Source organism: Ranitomeya imitator, chromosome 2 (genome assembly GCF_032444005.1).
Source record: "Ranitomeya imitator isolate aRanImi1 chromosome 2, aRanImi1.pri, whole genome shotgun sequence".
Taxonomy (NCBI): Eukaryota; Metazoa; Chordata; class Amphibia; order Anura; family Dendrobatidae; genus Ranitomeya; species Ranitomeya imitator.
In genome coordinates, this window is record NC_091283.1 from 821,279,389 (window position 1) to 821,297,539 (window position 18,151).

The 18,151-nt window shown below is 40.1% G+C and overlaps 1 protein-coding gene across 1 annotated transcript in view; it reads left to right on the plus strand.

Moving 5' to 3' along the window:
* Positions 1-18,151, plus strand: part of C2H10orf90 (chromosome 2 C10orf90 homolog) — a 156,633-nt gene that overhangs the window by 98,216 nt on the left and 40,266 nt on the right. Inside the window, exons 5-6 of the mRNA XM_069755023.1 lie at positions 7,738-7,859; positions 8,394-8,577. Of these exons, the coding sequence (XP_069611124.1) occupies positions 7,738-7,859; positions 8,394-8,577 (306 nt within the window). The remainder of the gene's footprint in view (positions 1-7,737; positions 7,860-8,393; positions 8,578-18,151) is intronic.

Consider the following 18,151-nt stretch of genomic DNA (forward strand, 5'->3'; position numbering starts at 1 on the left):
GATGAGCTGCACTACCTGAGCAACTTCTGTGTGTTGTACACACCACCGCATGCTACTGCACATACCTTTAGGGGTAAGAGCAATGACAAAATGCAAAAGTGACCAAAACAACAGCCAAAAAGGATGAGAACAGGGAAATGGTCTGTGGTTGTCACCCTCTGCAGAACCACTCCTTTTTAGGGGTTGTCTTGCTAATTGCCGATCATTTCTAACCATTGTCTGTTCCATTTGCATAACAGCAAGAGAAATTAATTCACGATCAGAGTTGCTTCATAACTGGACAGGTTTATTTCACAATGTGATCGACTTGGAGGTACATTGTGTTGCTTAAGTGTTCCCTTTATTTTTTTGAGCACTGTATATATACAGTATGTACAGTATATGAGAGACAGTGTGTGTGTGTAAATATATATATATGGTATATACATATATGTCAATGTGTAAATGTTACTAACATAGAGTGAAACCTTGTATTCGCTCCACCACAGACAAAAAGAATATCGACAACTTTTTTGTTAAGAGATACGATAAAATAAATTCTAGACCGTTAATAGCATTTACAAGTTGTTCAATCCCAAACCCTTCAATACAGGCGAATTCTCTCTGGATAAATCATTGTCGTGTTCACCATTTGTGTTGGAGGAATAAATACTCTTTTCAGAAGACAACACGTTACAATTTGTTTATTGATCGCACAGTGGCCAGACAATAGATCAGTGACAGCATTTACATCTCAAGACCTATTAATTGTACAAATTCCGCCCTATATAATCACATTGGTATTAGGATTCCTATACAATAAAGCAGATCTCTCCTCAAATTTCACAATACCAATTATATTACGGTATTATTAAAAAATATGTAGATATATATGTTAGACCTGATAAGGCTGGTGTGCTTACTATGAAAATCCACATCAGAACGGCTAAATCCTGGTACTGTAAAACATTTTTAGACAAACCTATGTGGGTGCAGACTAATTATTTAATATACAGATCATCAAGATGGCTCTGCTATGAAAATGATCTTGCAAATGCTCCAGCAATTCACCCTAAACATAATTAATGTTACCCCTTTAGCCTTCATGGCTTTACTACTGTAATGTTTACTGTGAACTGTACTGAAATCTCGCGCATGCACCTTGTCTTCTCTGTCCAGCGCAGGCGCAGTACCCTCCCTGCTTTGTGCACCTGCCCCACTGACATTTGCATAAGTTCTACGATGTAATCATCACACTTTAGTTACTTTAAAATTAAGAATGCGATTTGTTAAATCTTTCTCTGGAGGATTGAACATAACCTTAGCTATTAAAATGGGCATTTTGTATGGCATAATTTCTCCTGTGGGGGTGCTGTAGGAAAACGAAACACCTGTTGTCACGGGGATACCAGGACAGAGAAGGACCAGATCATAGCGTCTGGTTACATGAACTCCTACACTGAGTGGAACTGTTGGCCACTCCCGTCTGTTATATAAGCTCGCCACTGGCACTTGGGAATTACCAGTGATAGTTCATGCTTCCAGGTTTGGAGTTGAAGGAGAAGTTCAGTGTTTGGAGTAAGCGGTTGGAGAGATTTTCTGGAGATTTTTGCATGGTGTTGGTTTGCAAATTTATCTTCATCCTCTCCCATTTGGTTTCCCCTTCTTCTATCTATCCTGTTTCCCACTCTGTTGTCCTTGTGAGTGTATTTGTATGATTTTAGTTCTCTTTTATCCCTGTCTGTCTACCCCTGTCAGTCTGGTTAGTGTAATCCTACACACTTCGGCCTCACACCTCACTGAGTGAGTGATGGAATAGATAAGAGTTAAGATGAGAGCATACCAAGGTACATGCCGCTATCATCTCCAGCTTCTTGGGTAATGCGGGGGACAGGAATAGCCTGGGGTGCCCCCTAGTTTGAGGGGTCAGATAGGTGCCTACAGTCCCTTGTCACTATGTGATATCTGTCTTATAGAATTGAGAAAAAAAGATTTGCAGCACCCTGCCTCTGCCGCCATGTCAGTAGTCCGTGGTTGCTGTATCAAAGCCCTGCAAGCATTTTTTCTATCTGGCGCCTCTTATGATTAGCAAACTCAATGGAGTGTCATTCCGGGCTTATTAATCGGAGAAGGAGAAAGGGATGCTGGCAGGTAGGATGACCACAGACATGGCTACTGCACTAGGTCCTGAAAATCTTTTGGCTCAGTTTTACTTTCTTTTTGTTCTAGCTTAATTAGTTTGTTTCTGACTTTACTACTATATACCCCCTTTTTGATATCTTGCTTGTTTTTAACTATACACCTTTACATAAATGATTTATCCTCTTTGGCTACAAGAATTCTGTTACAACGGGCAGTCACTCACTCCACCTCAGTTTTCTAGAAAGTGAAATGGTTCCACTTAGTTCTTTTAACTCACAGAACCGGCATTTTACATTTGCAAACCTATGAGAAAATAGTGATTTACTTTTGTCAGCATGATATTTTTTTTCTATCACTGCCACGCTCAGTGATATTCCCATAATACACTGTATGTTGACTCACTGACGCACTGGATGGTATAACCTCTGCTACATATATATATATAAAAAAGTTGGAGAATAAACTCAAAAATACCACCTACACTAATCCAGCACAAGACTGAAATATGAATGAAATATTAAAATAATCTTTATTGAAAACAAAGTGGACAATACACAAAAATTAAAACCATATACAACAAAAAGACAAGATAAAACAAATGGAGGTAGAGGAATAAAGAGCAAAAGTTCTGATGTAAATACAGTAAATTAAAAAGAGTGACCCAGACAAAATAATTAATCAGATAAAAGATCCTACAGACCTTATTAATTTTCAAAAAATGCTTGATTCTTGATATCCCTAGCTATGAGTATCGTCGTAAAAAAAAGTGCAGAGTGCAAACATATGAATGTATAAATACAACAAATAAAGTGCCAGCGTACAATAAAAACCTGCCGCACATAATTCAGAAGAATATAGAGTTCAATTCATAATGAATGATGGAATACCAAGTAGGTATACAAAGTTTATAGATGAGGGGGTCAGATCAATGATTGCCACCTCACCCTCCAATGCACGTTTCATAATGCTTCCTCAGGGAACATTGCCCTCCACCTCAGCACTCCCTGAAGAAGCACTGCGAAACGTGCATTGGATTTGTGTAGGTGTCATTATGGTTCTTTATATTTCTAAATGACTTATTTAATAGTCCATAATTTATGCTACTACTCTCTTTTGTAGGTGTTAAAAATAAACTCAAAATACTGGCAATACTAAGCTTTTGTTTATACAGTGTAGTAATGCTGTCATGTACCAGATACATGGCCTTCTATACTACTATCAGACTGCATGCTCATTTGTAAAGAGCTTCTGGTCTTTTCCCTTGATCCCTACTTGAATTTTTTTTTCAAACTCACATTGTTACTTTGCTGTGTAGACTAAGACATGTTGGCAGAGTCATCTCATATTAGATTACAAAGGATTTATTGACAGCTATTGTATAGTTGGAAACTTATAGACCATCAAGTGCAGCCCAATTTCACAGTATATGCACAGATGAGATACAGCAAGCCCCCTTGTCACTGCAAGGGGTATTCAGATGTTCATTTTTGTTTGCACGGCTTTTTTTTTTTTTCCAACTATTTTTTTGTGCCTTCTTCTTGAAATTGATGCTTTTTTTACAGTCTATTTTATATATGGTCACCTGTTTCTTCTCTTTTATGTTCATTATTATGGATGGGATTTCGGCTTTCCAGATGTTTTCGGCTGGAAAATAAATTGTGACGTTTTAAAAAGTCACTAGGTTTTTATACTAACGTGCTAAAGTTTCTCCGTCTGTAAGTTTTACTCTAATTTTGTGACACTTTAGCTGAACATGAAAATTTAGCTCTAAACAGTTGGAAAGCAAGTTGACAAAAATAAAGAGTATTTTTTGATGTTACATAAAGTTCATGAACCATGTGTGCATTTTTTAACCCTGACCATTGCCCCCTACTCAGTAGATTGGCTGAAGCACACAAACGCTATGACACTATCAGAAGGAAAGTGTATATGTGCATGTCTCAGTCATGGGGCATCAGAAAAAAATGAAAACTTGAAGAAACCATAATAAACTCACTATTTTCACTTTTACAGACCGAAACCTAATGATCTAATTAATAAAACCAGTATTACATGCATTTTCTGTAAAAGCCCTTCATGCCTGTTATGTCTCCTGTAATAGTAGTGTAATTGCATTCATTAATGTTAATTAATTACAAATTCACACCATTTTTAGGTATAAATAGCAAAACATGGTATGTGCAAAATTTTGGCAAAAAAGTAATTTTTCACTGGAGATACCAAACTTGAAAAATACTTAGGAAAATTGGTTGTGATATAAATGGAAGTGGGCATGGTCTCCAACTTTTAGACAGGTTTGTTAATTTTTGGCTAAATATGGAAATTGTCTCTTCAGAGATTAAGATGACTAGAACTCTAGCACTAATTTGCATATTTAATTTTCCACAGGAGCATGCATGACTTATAAGTCTCCATACTCTGACATGCCAGGCTTGGCTCTCCACAAGGAGAAAAATGACCCCTTACACCCCAGTCCAGGGCCTCGCACTCAGCCAAATCATTTCTCATACTTTGCACTGATGAGTGGCAAACCCTTTATTAAGTTGCTGTGAGTTGTGATGAGAGCAGTACTAACATCAGCCAACGCCTGTGACTGGCTGTCACCTTTTCAGCGCCAGTCACAGCTGCTGGCTCACACGCTGTCGTCTGTTTGACAGCGTGGGAAGCACAACGATAATCTGTAACGAAACCGTCAATCAGAGCCGGTGTTATAGCGATGACAGCGTGTGTGAAATGCCAGAGGTTCGGGACCACTCATTCATTTGAATGGGCTACAGGTTCGAGTTTGAGTTGAGAATCCATTGTGATACCCGAACCAAACTTTAGTTTATGGTTCGGCCTAACCCGATGGACCCGAACATCCACGTGCCTGCCCATCACTTTATATGGGCCATTTTCAGTCCAATAGTTAAGCCTTTGACAGTAGAAGTGGGCACCCATACCTCCTGGGCAGCTGCACAGGTTGCATCAATGATACCTCTGCCCCTGGGCTCCGCTATCTTCTCTTTTTTTCGATTCCTGAGCCTCGGGTGATGCCATTCTTCACTTGACCCTACGCTGCCAGGGTAGGTGCAACATACGCCATTGACGTTAATGATACACATCAAGCCACATGGAGCATGTCGAACGGATTAACGTCAGTGACGTGTGTTTAACCAAGCTTTATGGCCTACTGAAGAGCGGAGACCCAAAGGCAGAAGAAGACAAGCAATGGAAGACGGAAAACATAAGAGAGAATACAGAAGAACCAATCGGAGGAGTGGCAATGGCAGTAGAACTAAGGCAAGGAGAGGTTAGAATTTATTTTGTAACCTCTTATCAGCCATCAAAATACAGAAAAATAATGGTCAGCTGGCCACCAAAATGACAGAAATTTAAGAAATCAAATCTAAAAAAAAAATAATTCCGGGGAATCTAATTTTTCAGAGCACTCAGAAGGAATTTGATTTGTTTGCCATCTGTACTCCGTACAAACATAAAATACCCCAAAATTGGTGAGTTGGACCAACTTTTATCTAATCCAGCTTTAAAGGAATCTGTGAGCATTTTTTTATTTAATTTGCAATATGAGAGCATCATCATTTATGGACAGAGAGTCTGATTCCAGCTATGTGTCATTTATTAGGCTGTGTTTTTCAGTTACAATACAATCAGTGTTTTATCAGCAGGAGAATTATCACTATTGGACTAGGTGTCTGGTGCCTGTGGTCCAACCCCGCCCCTATCACTAAGAAGCTTTTAGTCAAAATACAATGTATACAGAAAGCAGCCAATCAGTGGTGTGGGGACGGAGATATACAGGGCTCAGCATTGAGAGCTCTGCTAGATCTACAGCGAGGAAAACTGTGATTGTATCACAACTGCTGCATCCAGTAAACTAAGTGATACATCGCTGGAATCCAGGTCTCTGACTCTACATCATGGTGCTCTCAGATTATATAGCAAAAATCTGTTGACAGATTCCCTTTAAGAGAGCAATGGAATTTAAGACCAGATAAAGTCATGTTAATTAGAGAGAGGAGTGCAATTAAAGGTATTGCCTCATATTAAACCACTCCACCTTTGGAACTGCCAATGATCTGCTGCCATAATCACAATTTGTATAAATGTCGATCAAACATCATGCTGAATTTTAGGGATTGACAATGGTGAGCTGCATTCTGAAACAACATTGGGCGGTATGAGAGCTTGTCATTGATTGACCATGGGATAAATGGATAAGATGGGACAGCCAGACGGGGGTTGTTTTATGACTTTCTTACTTATGACGCTTGGCTCTTGGGTATTATTATTATTATTATTTATTATTTATTATTATAGCGCCATTTATTCCATGGCACTTTATGTGAGGAGGGGTATACATAATAAAACAAGTACAATAATCTTGAACAATACAAGTCACAACTGGTACAGGAGGAGAGAGGACCCTGCCTGCGAAGGCTCACAATCTACAAGGGATGGGTGAGAATACAGTAGGTAGGATAGAGCTGGCCGTGCAGCGGTTTGGTCGATCGGTGGTTACTGCAGGTTGTAGGCTTGTCGGAAGAGGTGGGTCTTCAGGTTCTTTTTGAAGGTTTCGATGGTAGGCGAGAGTCTGATATGTTGGGGTAGAGAATTCCAGAGTAGGGGGGATGCACGAGAGAAATCTTGTATGCGATTGTGGGAAGAGGAGATAAGAGGAGAGTAGAGAAGGAGATCTTGTGAGGATCGGAGGTTGCGTGCAGGTAAGTACCGGGAGACGAGGTCACAGATGTATGGAGGAGACAGGTTGTGGATGGCTTTGTATGTCATGGTTAGGCTTTTGTACTGGAGTCTCTGGGTGATGGGGAGCCAGTGCAGGGATTTACAGAGGGGAGAGGCCGGGGAATAGCGGGGGGACAGGTGGATAAGTCGGGCAGCAGAGTTTAGAATAGATTGGAGGGGTGCGAGAGTGTTAGAGGGGAGGCCACAGAGCAGGAGGTTACAGTAGTCAAGGCGGGAGATGATGAGGGCATGGACTAGGGTCTTTGCAGATTCTTGGTTTAAGAATGTACGGATCCGTGAAATATTTTTGAGTTGGAGGCTGCAGGAAGTGGAAAGGGCTTGGATATGCGGTTTAAAGGAGAGATCAGTGTCAAGGATTACCCCGAGGCAGCGAGCTTGTGGGACTGGGGAGAGTGGGCAGCCGTTTACTGTAATGGATAGGTTCGTTGGGGAGGTCGTGTGAGATGGGGGAAAGATGATGAATTCTGTTTTGTCCATGTTAAGTTTTAGAAATCTAGTGGAGAAGAAGGATGAAATAGCAGACAGACATTGAGGGATTCTGGGTACCAAACAAGTGACTCCACTTTTTGACATACACATAATAGAGCATAGTAACCGAGACTGTCTTTTTGTGCCAACCCCTTTAATAATCACCTATATACAGTAGTTCCTCCATTATATACGTCTTGGATTAGAAGTGAGGGAGAATTTTATGACTTATTCATTTATCAGTGTCCACACAAGCAGCGGTAAGTAAAGAACATTCTGTACTCTTTAGGCAATAATATTACACTAATTAGTGCCCTGTAGTCACGATCCATAGGGATAAAATAATACCTTTTGTATTTGAATAGTTACATTTTCCTTTTGCAGGTTACAAGTGGAGGAAGTCGTGTGGAAATATTGGAAGGAGTGGTAAAGAGAACGTGCCGGTGCCAGAACTAACGGAAAACAGGCCAGGTGGCAAACCGCTACATGAAAACATGAGTTTACAGGTACAGTAGATAAAGTTTCGATCATTTTTAACTTTCTTTGCAACTAGGTCATCACTTCCAACGCTGACCAATTCTGGATTCTTACAGATCCACTGTGGTTCTTCTTATTTGTCATACAGTAGAAACCTGATGGAAGCGGCACGGCCGCTGAATCCACCGAATCCATAATAATGATGATAAATCACCTAAGAAGTTTTTAGTGATAAAATCCTTCCATACTGTAGATAACTGTGCAGTCTGCGGTTCACACATAGTGTTTGTCCCTTTCATACAGCGGATACAGGAGAGACCATGTAAAAGAGGCTAAGCAATAGTTAAACATATAAATTCATCTCTTGATAACTGGCCAAGTGTTGGCCATCCTATGTAGAAAGATCTACTGTAGATAAGATTTAGGAAGGCAACAGATTTCAGAGTAGTTCCTCCTGTTTACTATGTAAGTGATGCCATGCGGGAGGGTAAATTCACGGCAGTAGTTGGCGTTATATCAGCACTCGACACAAAACCTTATATATTTTTCTCTTCCTCGTAAAGGAAGCCCTAGAACATCACAGGCCGGACTTCATCAATAACTCGCAAGAACGCGTTCAAAAACTGGAGCGTATGGCACGGCATCGAAAAAAACAGAAGCGGGATCGAAACTCGACTCTTCAAAAGCATCCATTAATATTAATAAATGAAAAGAGAAAAATCTTCACCATTCCTCATCCCCTAAGTGGTACGTTTAATACACATTAGATTAGAGTCTATTGCATGAATTGTATTTCTTGAATAAAATTTACACTATGGTTTCATGATCAGATGGGATCCCAGTGGTTGAACCACCGATAATCACACTATTATTAATCTAGTGGATAGTTAAGCTGCAGAAAGTCAGCAGGAGTTCCCCCCCTAAGCTGTCTGTAGGGACATACATGTCATAGAAAGTTGAACATAAGTATGCCATACCTTGATATCTTCAATCCTATGTCTTATTGTAGAAGAATACACATTTTTATTAATATGTAAATGAGTTGTTAAGATCTATGGGCGCCTGCATCCAGAGCTCGTTATTAATTAAAAGGCTCGTTACCAGTATGAGATATGTAGACAGGGCACAATTGGACTCATTTGCCTCCAGCAAGCACATTATTGGTGAGGAAGTGGAGGGTATTATGAAAAATACAGCACCTCACTAGTCTTAGTCACAACATATTACCTCTGATGGTGACACCATCAGTTTGAGTCAGTGTTATGCATAGAATGGTATAACTCATCACAAATGACTAAGGAGGGTAATCTTTGGACCAGTTTTCAGTGTTACTTGATTCACTGCAATAAAATGTTTAGGGAAAATTCTTTGAAGCTGCAGAATATGGTTTTCAAAAGATTTAATTGTCTTTAACATCTACACATTACACTTACAGGAGCTTTTATGACTTCTAATACTAAATTCAAAGGCATTAACATGGAGTTGGTTCCCCCATCACACGTTTCAGCTGTAGCAGCTTCCATTCTTCTGGGATGGATTTTTATAACATTTTGGAGGTGTCTATAGGAATTTTTTCACCTTCATACAGAAGATTTGAGGTCAGACACTGTTGTGGGAGATGAGGGCCAGGCTCTCTATCTCATTTCTAGTTCATCACAAACATTTTTGATGGGGTTAATATCAGGGTTCAGTGCGGCTGGTCACATTCATCCACACCAACCAAGCCTTTATGGACCTCATGTACTGGGAAGCCATAGGGGACAGAAAAACTTTTAATTATCCAAAATGTCTCAAGGAATATTCTACTGCTATTTGCCCAACCCAAATTGGCCTCTCATATGCCCCTCAGAGTCTGGATCCCTTCCATCCTGCACCTCAAATTCACTTTCCATGTTCGAGCCTGTTACAGAGGAAGAAGTGTCCAGACTCCTTGCCCGACAACTTGCAAAAGTGATTCTATTCCCTCACATATCCTTCAGTCCCTCTCCCCAGTTGTCACTACCCACCTAACTAAAATATTTAACCTCTCTATTTCTTTGGGTATCTTTCCCTCTTCATTCAACCATGCTATCATAACCGCATTAATTAAAAAGCCATCCCTGGACCAGAATTGCGCTACTAACCACATGGAATAATTGGTCCACTGCCATCTCATCCGCTATCTCTCAGATAACTCTCTTCTGGATCCTTAACAATCTGGTTTCCATTCTTCACATTTTACTGAAACTGCCCTGACTAAAGTCTCTAAAGGCCTACTGACAGCAAAATCCAATGGTCCAATGGTTGACACTGTGGATCACCAGCTCCTCATCACCATGCTTTATCGGCCTCAAGGACACCGTTCTCTCCTGGTTCTCCTCCTATCGCTCTGACCGATCCTGCACGGGTCTTCTTCCTCTTATCTTCCCCTTACTATTGGGGCAGTCCTAGTCCCCCTAGATTTGGTTTCCAGCATCATCTCTATGCTTATGACACTCTCCTATACACCTCTTCTTCTGACATTATCCCCACTTTAATACAAAATACCAGGGATTGTCTGTGTGCTGTCTCTAATAAAATATCCTCCCTCAATCTGACACTGAATCTCTCCAAAACTGAACTCCTTGTGTTTCCCCTCTCTACTAACCTGCCTATCCCCAAGTTTGCAATTTCCTCGGGTGATGAAACCATAACTCCCAAGCAGCAAGCTCACGTTCTTGGGGTCATAGTTGACACAGAACTTTCCATTATTCCCCATATCCAATTACTCACTCGCTCATGTCACCTGCACCTTTAAAACATCTCCAGAATCTGACCTTTTCCCACCTTTGAAACTGCAAAAACTCTTACTGCCGATCTTACTCACTCTTGTCTGTACTACTGCAACTGTCTTCTGATCGTTTTTTCCCTATCCAAACTTTCTCGTCTCTACTCCATCCTGAATGCAGCAGCCAGGGTTGTATTTCTATCAGGCCATTTCGCTGGCTACCCATTCACTACAGAATGCAGTACAAACTTATAACTCTCTCACCGACAAAGATCTCCACAGTTCTGCACCACCCGATATCTCATCTCATTTCTGTCTTTTGCCCTACATGTGTCCTCCGTTCTACAACTGATCTAAGACTAATATCCTCCATAATTTGAACCTCGCATCTCCGACTCCAAGACTTCTCTTGTGCTGCGCCAATCTTCTAGAATGCGCTACCTCAAATGATCCGACTAATATCTAGTTTGTATGTTTTTAAGTGCACTATCTGTGTAGACAAGCCTATCACCTCAGCTCATTAACCTAACTCTCCTGTTCCCTCCTAAATGTTAATCATAATCTGCTCCTGCCTACTCATCTGTCTCCATGACCTCCTTGCCCCCAATAGCACAAGGAAACTGCACTCAGATCCTGGCTGATGACCGGATCATGCAGCTTTACATGAAAACCCTTATTTATTATAGTGATGGCTGGACCGTCCATAACAGCACCTTCTACCTATTGTGTCCCCCCTTATTTTCTTATAGATTGTAAGCTTGCGAGCAGGAACCTTACTCTGTATTCTTTTTATTGTCTGTACATGCTCCCACTTAATTGTAAAGTGCTGTGGAATATGTTGGCGCTATATAAATAAAAATTATTATTATATTATTATATGGAGAAGAATGATCCATCATTGCACAGAACACATTTCCTCCAGAGTCCAGTGGTGGTGGTGGCTTTACACCACTCCCTCCAACACCCGGTATTGTTCATGGTGATGTAAGACTACAAGCAGCCATGAAGCTCCTGGAGGCAAAGCATTAGGGAATTTCATGTCCTCTGCTCCTCAGCACTTGGTGTCCCCACTCTGTAACATTACATGGACTCATGGCTGAGTTGCTGCAGTTCCTTCCACTTCTCAATAATGTCACTCACAGGTGATGAGGGAATATTTAGGAGGAAGAAATGTCATGAACGGACGTATTACCCTGGTGGCTCCTGATGACTGTGCTGGTATCAGTCAGCTTATTACTAGGAGCCTTTTTCTCACAAATGGTTGTAAAAGCAGATGTCATGGCTAGGGGTCGAATTGTAGACTTAATATTAGAGAGATGGATACAATGATGGATAGGTATGTAGATAATGGAAATTTTGAGTTTTCCTTTGGCAATAAGAAGGGAAACATTTAAGGCCTCATTAAACAAGAATATAGCAAACGTTTGCTCCTGGATTTAGTGCTGACTATAGAGCGGAGATGCAGATGTGTTCTCCCCGTGCTGACTCGGCAGTACCCACTTTCTCAGTAGGTTTTGTTTCAGGAATCTCAAACAAAAGGATAAAAGCATGATCCAAAACTCCTAATGTGCTGGGGGAACAAGGGACACCTTGAAGGTCCACAGATCTGCATAGAAAGCTGTTCCTGTAGGCTGCAAATCCCCAACTGTGGGTCAACTGAGCAGCATTTTATTCATAAGCTAAATTATTAATAGTACCGATAACTGGTTGCATATCTGGCAGTGCCATTTGGCACTCATCGGTGGCACACCAGGAAAACCAGAACATGGGTGAAGGTTTGCACAGCTAGAAGAGGTCATAAATAATCCCTGAATTCATCTCCTTGATAATCCGTCCTGGTCTCTCTATGTGCAGCGACTTACGATAAGGTTAATGCTTTCCAAAAACTGCTGCCAACATTTCCATTGTCACAGTGAAGATAAAGGGCTGTCATATAACCTTCCACTAAACCATCTGCTCAGTGTTTACATATCAGCAAGGCCAAAAAACAATTTCCAGACATCTATCAGATGTGCACAGTGTGCGGGCGACAAGCACGTCTTGTCATCAGTGAAGGAAAAGCACAATGGTTATTATAGAGCAAAAGGTAGATAGTTGGAGATTTACACCCAGGGCTGCAAATCAGGGGAAATGAAATATTGCTGGTCAGATAGTATAAATCTGCCCAGGCTGGATCATTCAGCTGGAGGTATACACCAAACATCTCCATGTCATAACATGGGGCTCAGGATCAAGGCTCAGTGGTTGGCATTGACGCCTCCAGCTCAGGGGTCCTGCGTCCAAACCTCTTTTCTAATATCGCCCTAAGGTGTACGAGGTTAGAAATCAGATTACAAGTCAAATAGAGGTTGGGGAATGTTTTAGAATTTCATAAATGAAAAGATGGCTAACATTACATTTTTTGAGTGTAATTGGAGGTAGGGGTTTAGTTGGTGGACAAGCTGCAAGACCTGGCCTTGACCAACTTCAAGTTGGTGGACAAGCTGCAAGACCTGGCCTTGGCCAACTTCAAGTTGGTGGACAAGCTGCAAGACCTGGTGGCCTTGACCAACTTCAAGTTGGTGGACAAGCTGCAAGACCTGGCCTTGACCAACTTCAAGTTGGTGGACAAGCTGCAAGACTTGGCCTTGACCAACTTCAAGGATCAATTAGAAGTTGAGTGTTCGAGTTCAGTCTATCACTTTTATCTTTTCCAAATTTTTGAGGTCTCGCAAAGATCTATCCATCTTGATTTGTCCAGGAGAGGTAAGGCTGATAGTTAGGATTCCATCAAAGAGAGGGATGACTTGACATGGCTGGTGGGCAATCTGTGAGCTAAACATCTATTCTTTATAAGTATAGTCTATATAGTAGTAATACAGTGTAAATTTCATATATTTAATGTTTGAATATATCTTGGTGCACAGATTAGGATGTACCTGTCGTGTCTTTTTAACGCTTGGTGTCTTTTTATCGTAGATAGATCAGAGAAGTTCTGGATTAGTAAAATCTACTCTAAATATTAAACTTTATCATACTGGTTGCACATTAATACACTGTATTGTGTATCGTTTTTATTAGACTGTTCCTCCTGTGTTTGAAGTTTGGCAACAGCTTATGCATTTCTTGACATTTTCCTGCCATTGCTTCCTAAGCAGTTTTGTGTCCAATATTATTATTGTTTTACCAGACTGGTTCTAAAACAAAGCAGCAGCAATTTATAAAGTAATTAGAATATACCTGCGAGGCTGTAATCTCTTTACCCTAATGTTCTACTCGAGGAGCCCGGACGTTTCTAGCAGAAGCTGCCATGTCAATGTTCTTTTTATTACTTAATATACATTTCTTATTTATGCATTTTGTTGCTTCTGAAATAATGATTCCATAACACTAGGGTTTACATTTTTTTACAGTGTAGGAGAGCTGATTTTGCTATTTAAAGATATATTTACATATCACACAAATGAGCCCTGGTCAAAATTACTGTTATTGTACTTGTTTTATTATGTATACCCCTCCTCACATGTAAAGCGCCATGGAATAAATGGCGCTATAATAATAAATAATAATAATAATAATAATTGTGAACAGTTAAGCAAGTTGAAGATGAAATAATCCCTAAAAGGCCTAAAATTAAAGAAGATGTATTTCCTTTGTATTTTTGGGGGAAAAAATAGATTGTCATTTTTTTTTTCATTTTAAAAATTACAAAAAGGAAAATGGGCCTATGTAAAAGTTTGGGCACCCTTGAAGATTTGAGTGCTCAGATAACTTTGACCAAGGTTTCAGACCTTAATTATTCTGTTAGGGTTATGGCTTGTTCACTGGTTGTCCTTTCCTCAGTTCGAAATGTAATTTAGAAATGACAGCTAACAGGAACAGCGGAGGTTAAGATAAGGTCTGGAAGACTAAACATAATTTCAGTGAGAGCTGCTAGTAGGATAGTTGGAGAGTAGAGATGGACAAAACCGAACAGTAATGTTCGTGGTCTGTACCGAACACCTACTGTTCGTGCACGGACCCCGAACACGACATCACCAGGAAGTCCATGTTACTGTTCGGGTTCGGCACCTCGAACACTGGGTGTTTCTCGTGTTGTCAGCGTAAGAAACACCAGCAACTCTGATCGTCGGTTAGATCATTACCACCGGTCAGAGCGCTGTCAGATGACAGCGTGAGCCCGCAGGTGTGACTGAAGGTAAAAATATTCCCTCGTGTTGCAGGCGTTCGCTGATGGGACTACTGCTCCCATCAGCCTACACCTGCTGTTGCTGATAAGGGCGCCCGAACTATACATAAATACATTTTTAAAAATGACGTGGGTTCCCCTGTATTTTTGATAACCAGCCAGGTGATATTTAGGATGGGCAAGGTTGGTTATCAAGAATAGAGGGATCCCCAAGCAGTTTTTAAAAATTATTCAAATAAATATTTTAAAAAATAGCTTGGAGTCCACCTCATTTTTGACAACCAACGAAGCTAAAGCAGACAGTTGGGTGCTGGTATTCTCAGGCTGGTAAGGGGCCATGGATATTGCTCCCCCCCCAGCCTAAAATTAGCAGCCTGCAACCACCTCAGAATAGGCAAATCTAATAAATCTGCCAATTCTGTCACTTTGCCAGGCTCTTCCCACTTGCCCTATGGTGGTGGCAAGTGGGGCTAATATTTATGGACTTAATGTCACCATTGTATCATAACACCATTTTACATCTGTAAAAATTCTGAAGTTGAAAAGAAGATGGCTTCTACAAATGGATAATGAATGATCATAAACACAGAATTTTCCATGTGGGCAATTTTCCATGTGGGCAATTTTCCAAGTGGGCAATTTTCCATGTGGGCAATTTTCAATGTGGGCAATTTTCCGCGTGGGCAATTTTCTATGTGGACAATTTTGTATGTGGGCATTTTTCCTGTGGGCTTTTTTTCTGTGGGCATTTTTCTGGTCACCAAATTTTTGTACTCTGCAGCTGTGTCTTTAGGAGTAGTGTTTATTTAAAAAAAATCTAGTTGTTTTATACTCTGCAGCTATGTTTTTGTCAGTAATGTATCTAAAAATGTTTCTACTATGCAGCTGTCTCTTTCCCATTTGTGGGCCTAAAAAAATTATTTTATTGCACCACTGTCTATACAAGCAGTGTTTCAAAAAAACGTTTTCTACTTTGCAGCTGTCTTTTTGTCATTAGTGTATCTAAAAAATGTTTCCACTCTGCAGCCATGTTTTTAAGAGTAGTGTATCTAAAAAATGTTGGACTATGCAGCCATATCTTTGCCATTTGTGGGCCAAAAAAAATATTTTATTGTGATGCTGGGTCTATATGAGTAGTGTTTTTTAATCCCTTTAACACCCAAGGTGGTTTGCACGTCAATGACCGGGACAATTTTTACAATTCTGACCAGTGTCACTTTATGAGGTAATAACTCTGGAGCGATTCATCAGATCCCACTGTTTCTGAGAATGCTTTTTCATGACATATTGTTCTTCATGATAGTGGAAACATTTCTTCAAAATATTTGTGAAAAAAACAGAAATTTGGCGAAATTTGGAACATTTAACAATTTTCAAAATTTGAATTATGTCATTAATTCAGAGAGATATGTCACATAAAAAAGTTATGAAATAACATTTCCCACATGTCTATTTTACATCAGCATAATTTTTTAAACATTTTTTTTTGTTAGGAAGTTATAAGGGTTAAAAGTTGACCAGCAATTTCTCATTGTTCCATCACAGTTTACAAAACCATTTTTCTAGGGACCACCTCACAATTGAAGTGACTTTGAGGGGCCTATATGATAGAAAATATAAAAAAGTGACACCATTCTAAAAACTGCACCCCTCAAGGTGCTCAAACCCACATTCAAGAAATGTATTAACCCTTCAATTGCGTCAATGCAATTTTTGAAATGAGGAAAAAAAAGATCACTTAACTTTTTTTTTTTTAACAAAAAATTAACTTTAGACCCCAATTTTTTTATTTTCATAAGGGTAACAGGAGAAATTGAATGATACAATTCGTTGTGCAATTTCTTCTGATTATACCGATGCCTCAAATGTCGGAGAAAACTACTGTTTAGGCGCACAGCAGGGCTCTGAAGGGCTGGAATCATTAGCGGACGCTATGTCCCGTTTAGAGAGCCCCTGATCTTCCTAAATAATGGAAACCCCCCACAATGACCCCATTTTGGAAACTTGACCCCTCAAGGAATGTATTTAGATGTGTACTGAACACCTTGAACCCCCAGGTTCTTCACAGAAGTTTATAACATTGAGACGTGAAAATAAAAAGAAAAATCACATTTTTCCCACAAAAATTTTATTTTAGCCCCTTTTTTTATTTTCACAAGGGTAACAGGAGAAATTGCACCATGCAATTTTTTATGTAATTTCTCCTGCATACGCCGATACCCCATATGTGGGGGAATGCTACTTTTTAGGCAGGAACAAGAGCAATATTGGAGTTCAGATTTTGATGGAATGGTTTGAGGGTGCCATGTGACAATGGCAGAGCCCCTTGAGGTGCCAGAACAACAAAAATTCCCCATGTATGAACACATTTTTCAAAGTACACTCCCTAACAAATTCATCTGAGTGCAGTGATCATTGACACCACTTGTGCCTCATAGAATCACAGAATTTTATACCATTGAACGGTTAAGAAATAATGAATTACATTTTTACCACTATAATGTTGTTTTAGCCCAAAATTTTTAATTTTTCTAAGGGTTAATAGGAACATTTTTTTACAACAAACTGAGGTCCATTTTTTTCTGAGTGCTCCAATAACCTACATGGAACGGTGCACAGCTCAGAAGGGAAGGAGCGCCAGATTATAGATTTTGAAGACTTTACGGTAATAGTTTGAGGGTGCCATTATTCACTGGGAGAGCCCCTGATTTGCCAGAACGGCAGAAACCCCCATAAGTGACCCCATTTTACAAACTACTCTTCTCATCGAATTCATCTAGGGGTGCAGCGATCATATTGACACCACGGGTGTGTCACAGAATTTTATTCCATTGGGCAGTGAAACAAAATAATTACATTTTTTGCCACCAAAAATGGACACCTACCCTGAAGAAGTCACAGGTGCTGGTGGGAATATGCGTGGGGTCTGCTCCTCCATAAGCTCCTTGTTGGCTCACATGGCTTCAAATACAAACCTCTTACTTTGACACAAGCAGGTTTGATTTCCCGTTCGTTTCCCACAGATGTGATTTTTCTTATTCTGTGAAATTCCGATGTTTTTTGACCGTTCTATGAGAGCCATGCATTATTCATTTGCCAACAGTAACTAGTGGAGGATTGTTATCGCCATATTATGGGCATAACTTGTCATGTCACCATTTCTTTTAATGTTTTTAATAGTCTGTCTACTTGCATGTGTTGTTAGATAATACAATTTATTATTTTTGCTATATATTGGGTGTCCCTGTTTTCTGACATGCATCTTTTTGCCTTTAGCTGTTAAAATGGATGGAAATGTAGGAAGATCGTGCGCCCGGCAATGGAGCTGTTGTCACGCGCTATTTCCATCTAAATATATCAGTGAACTCTTTTCTCACCTTCTGCAATACAAGATCCTGCCATCGTAA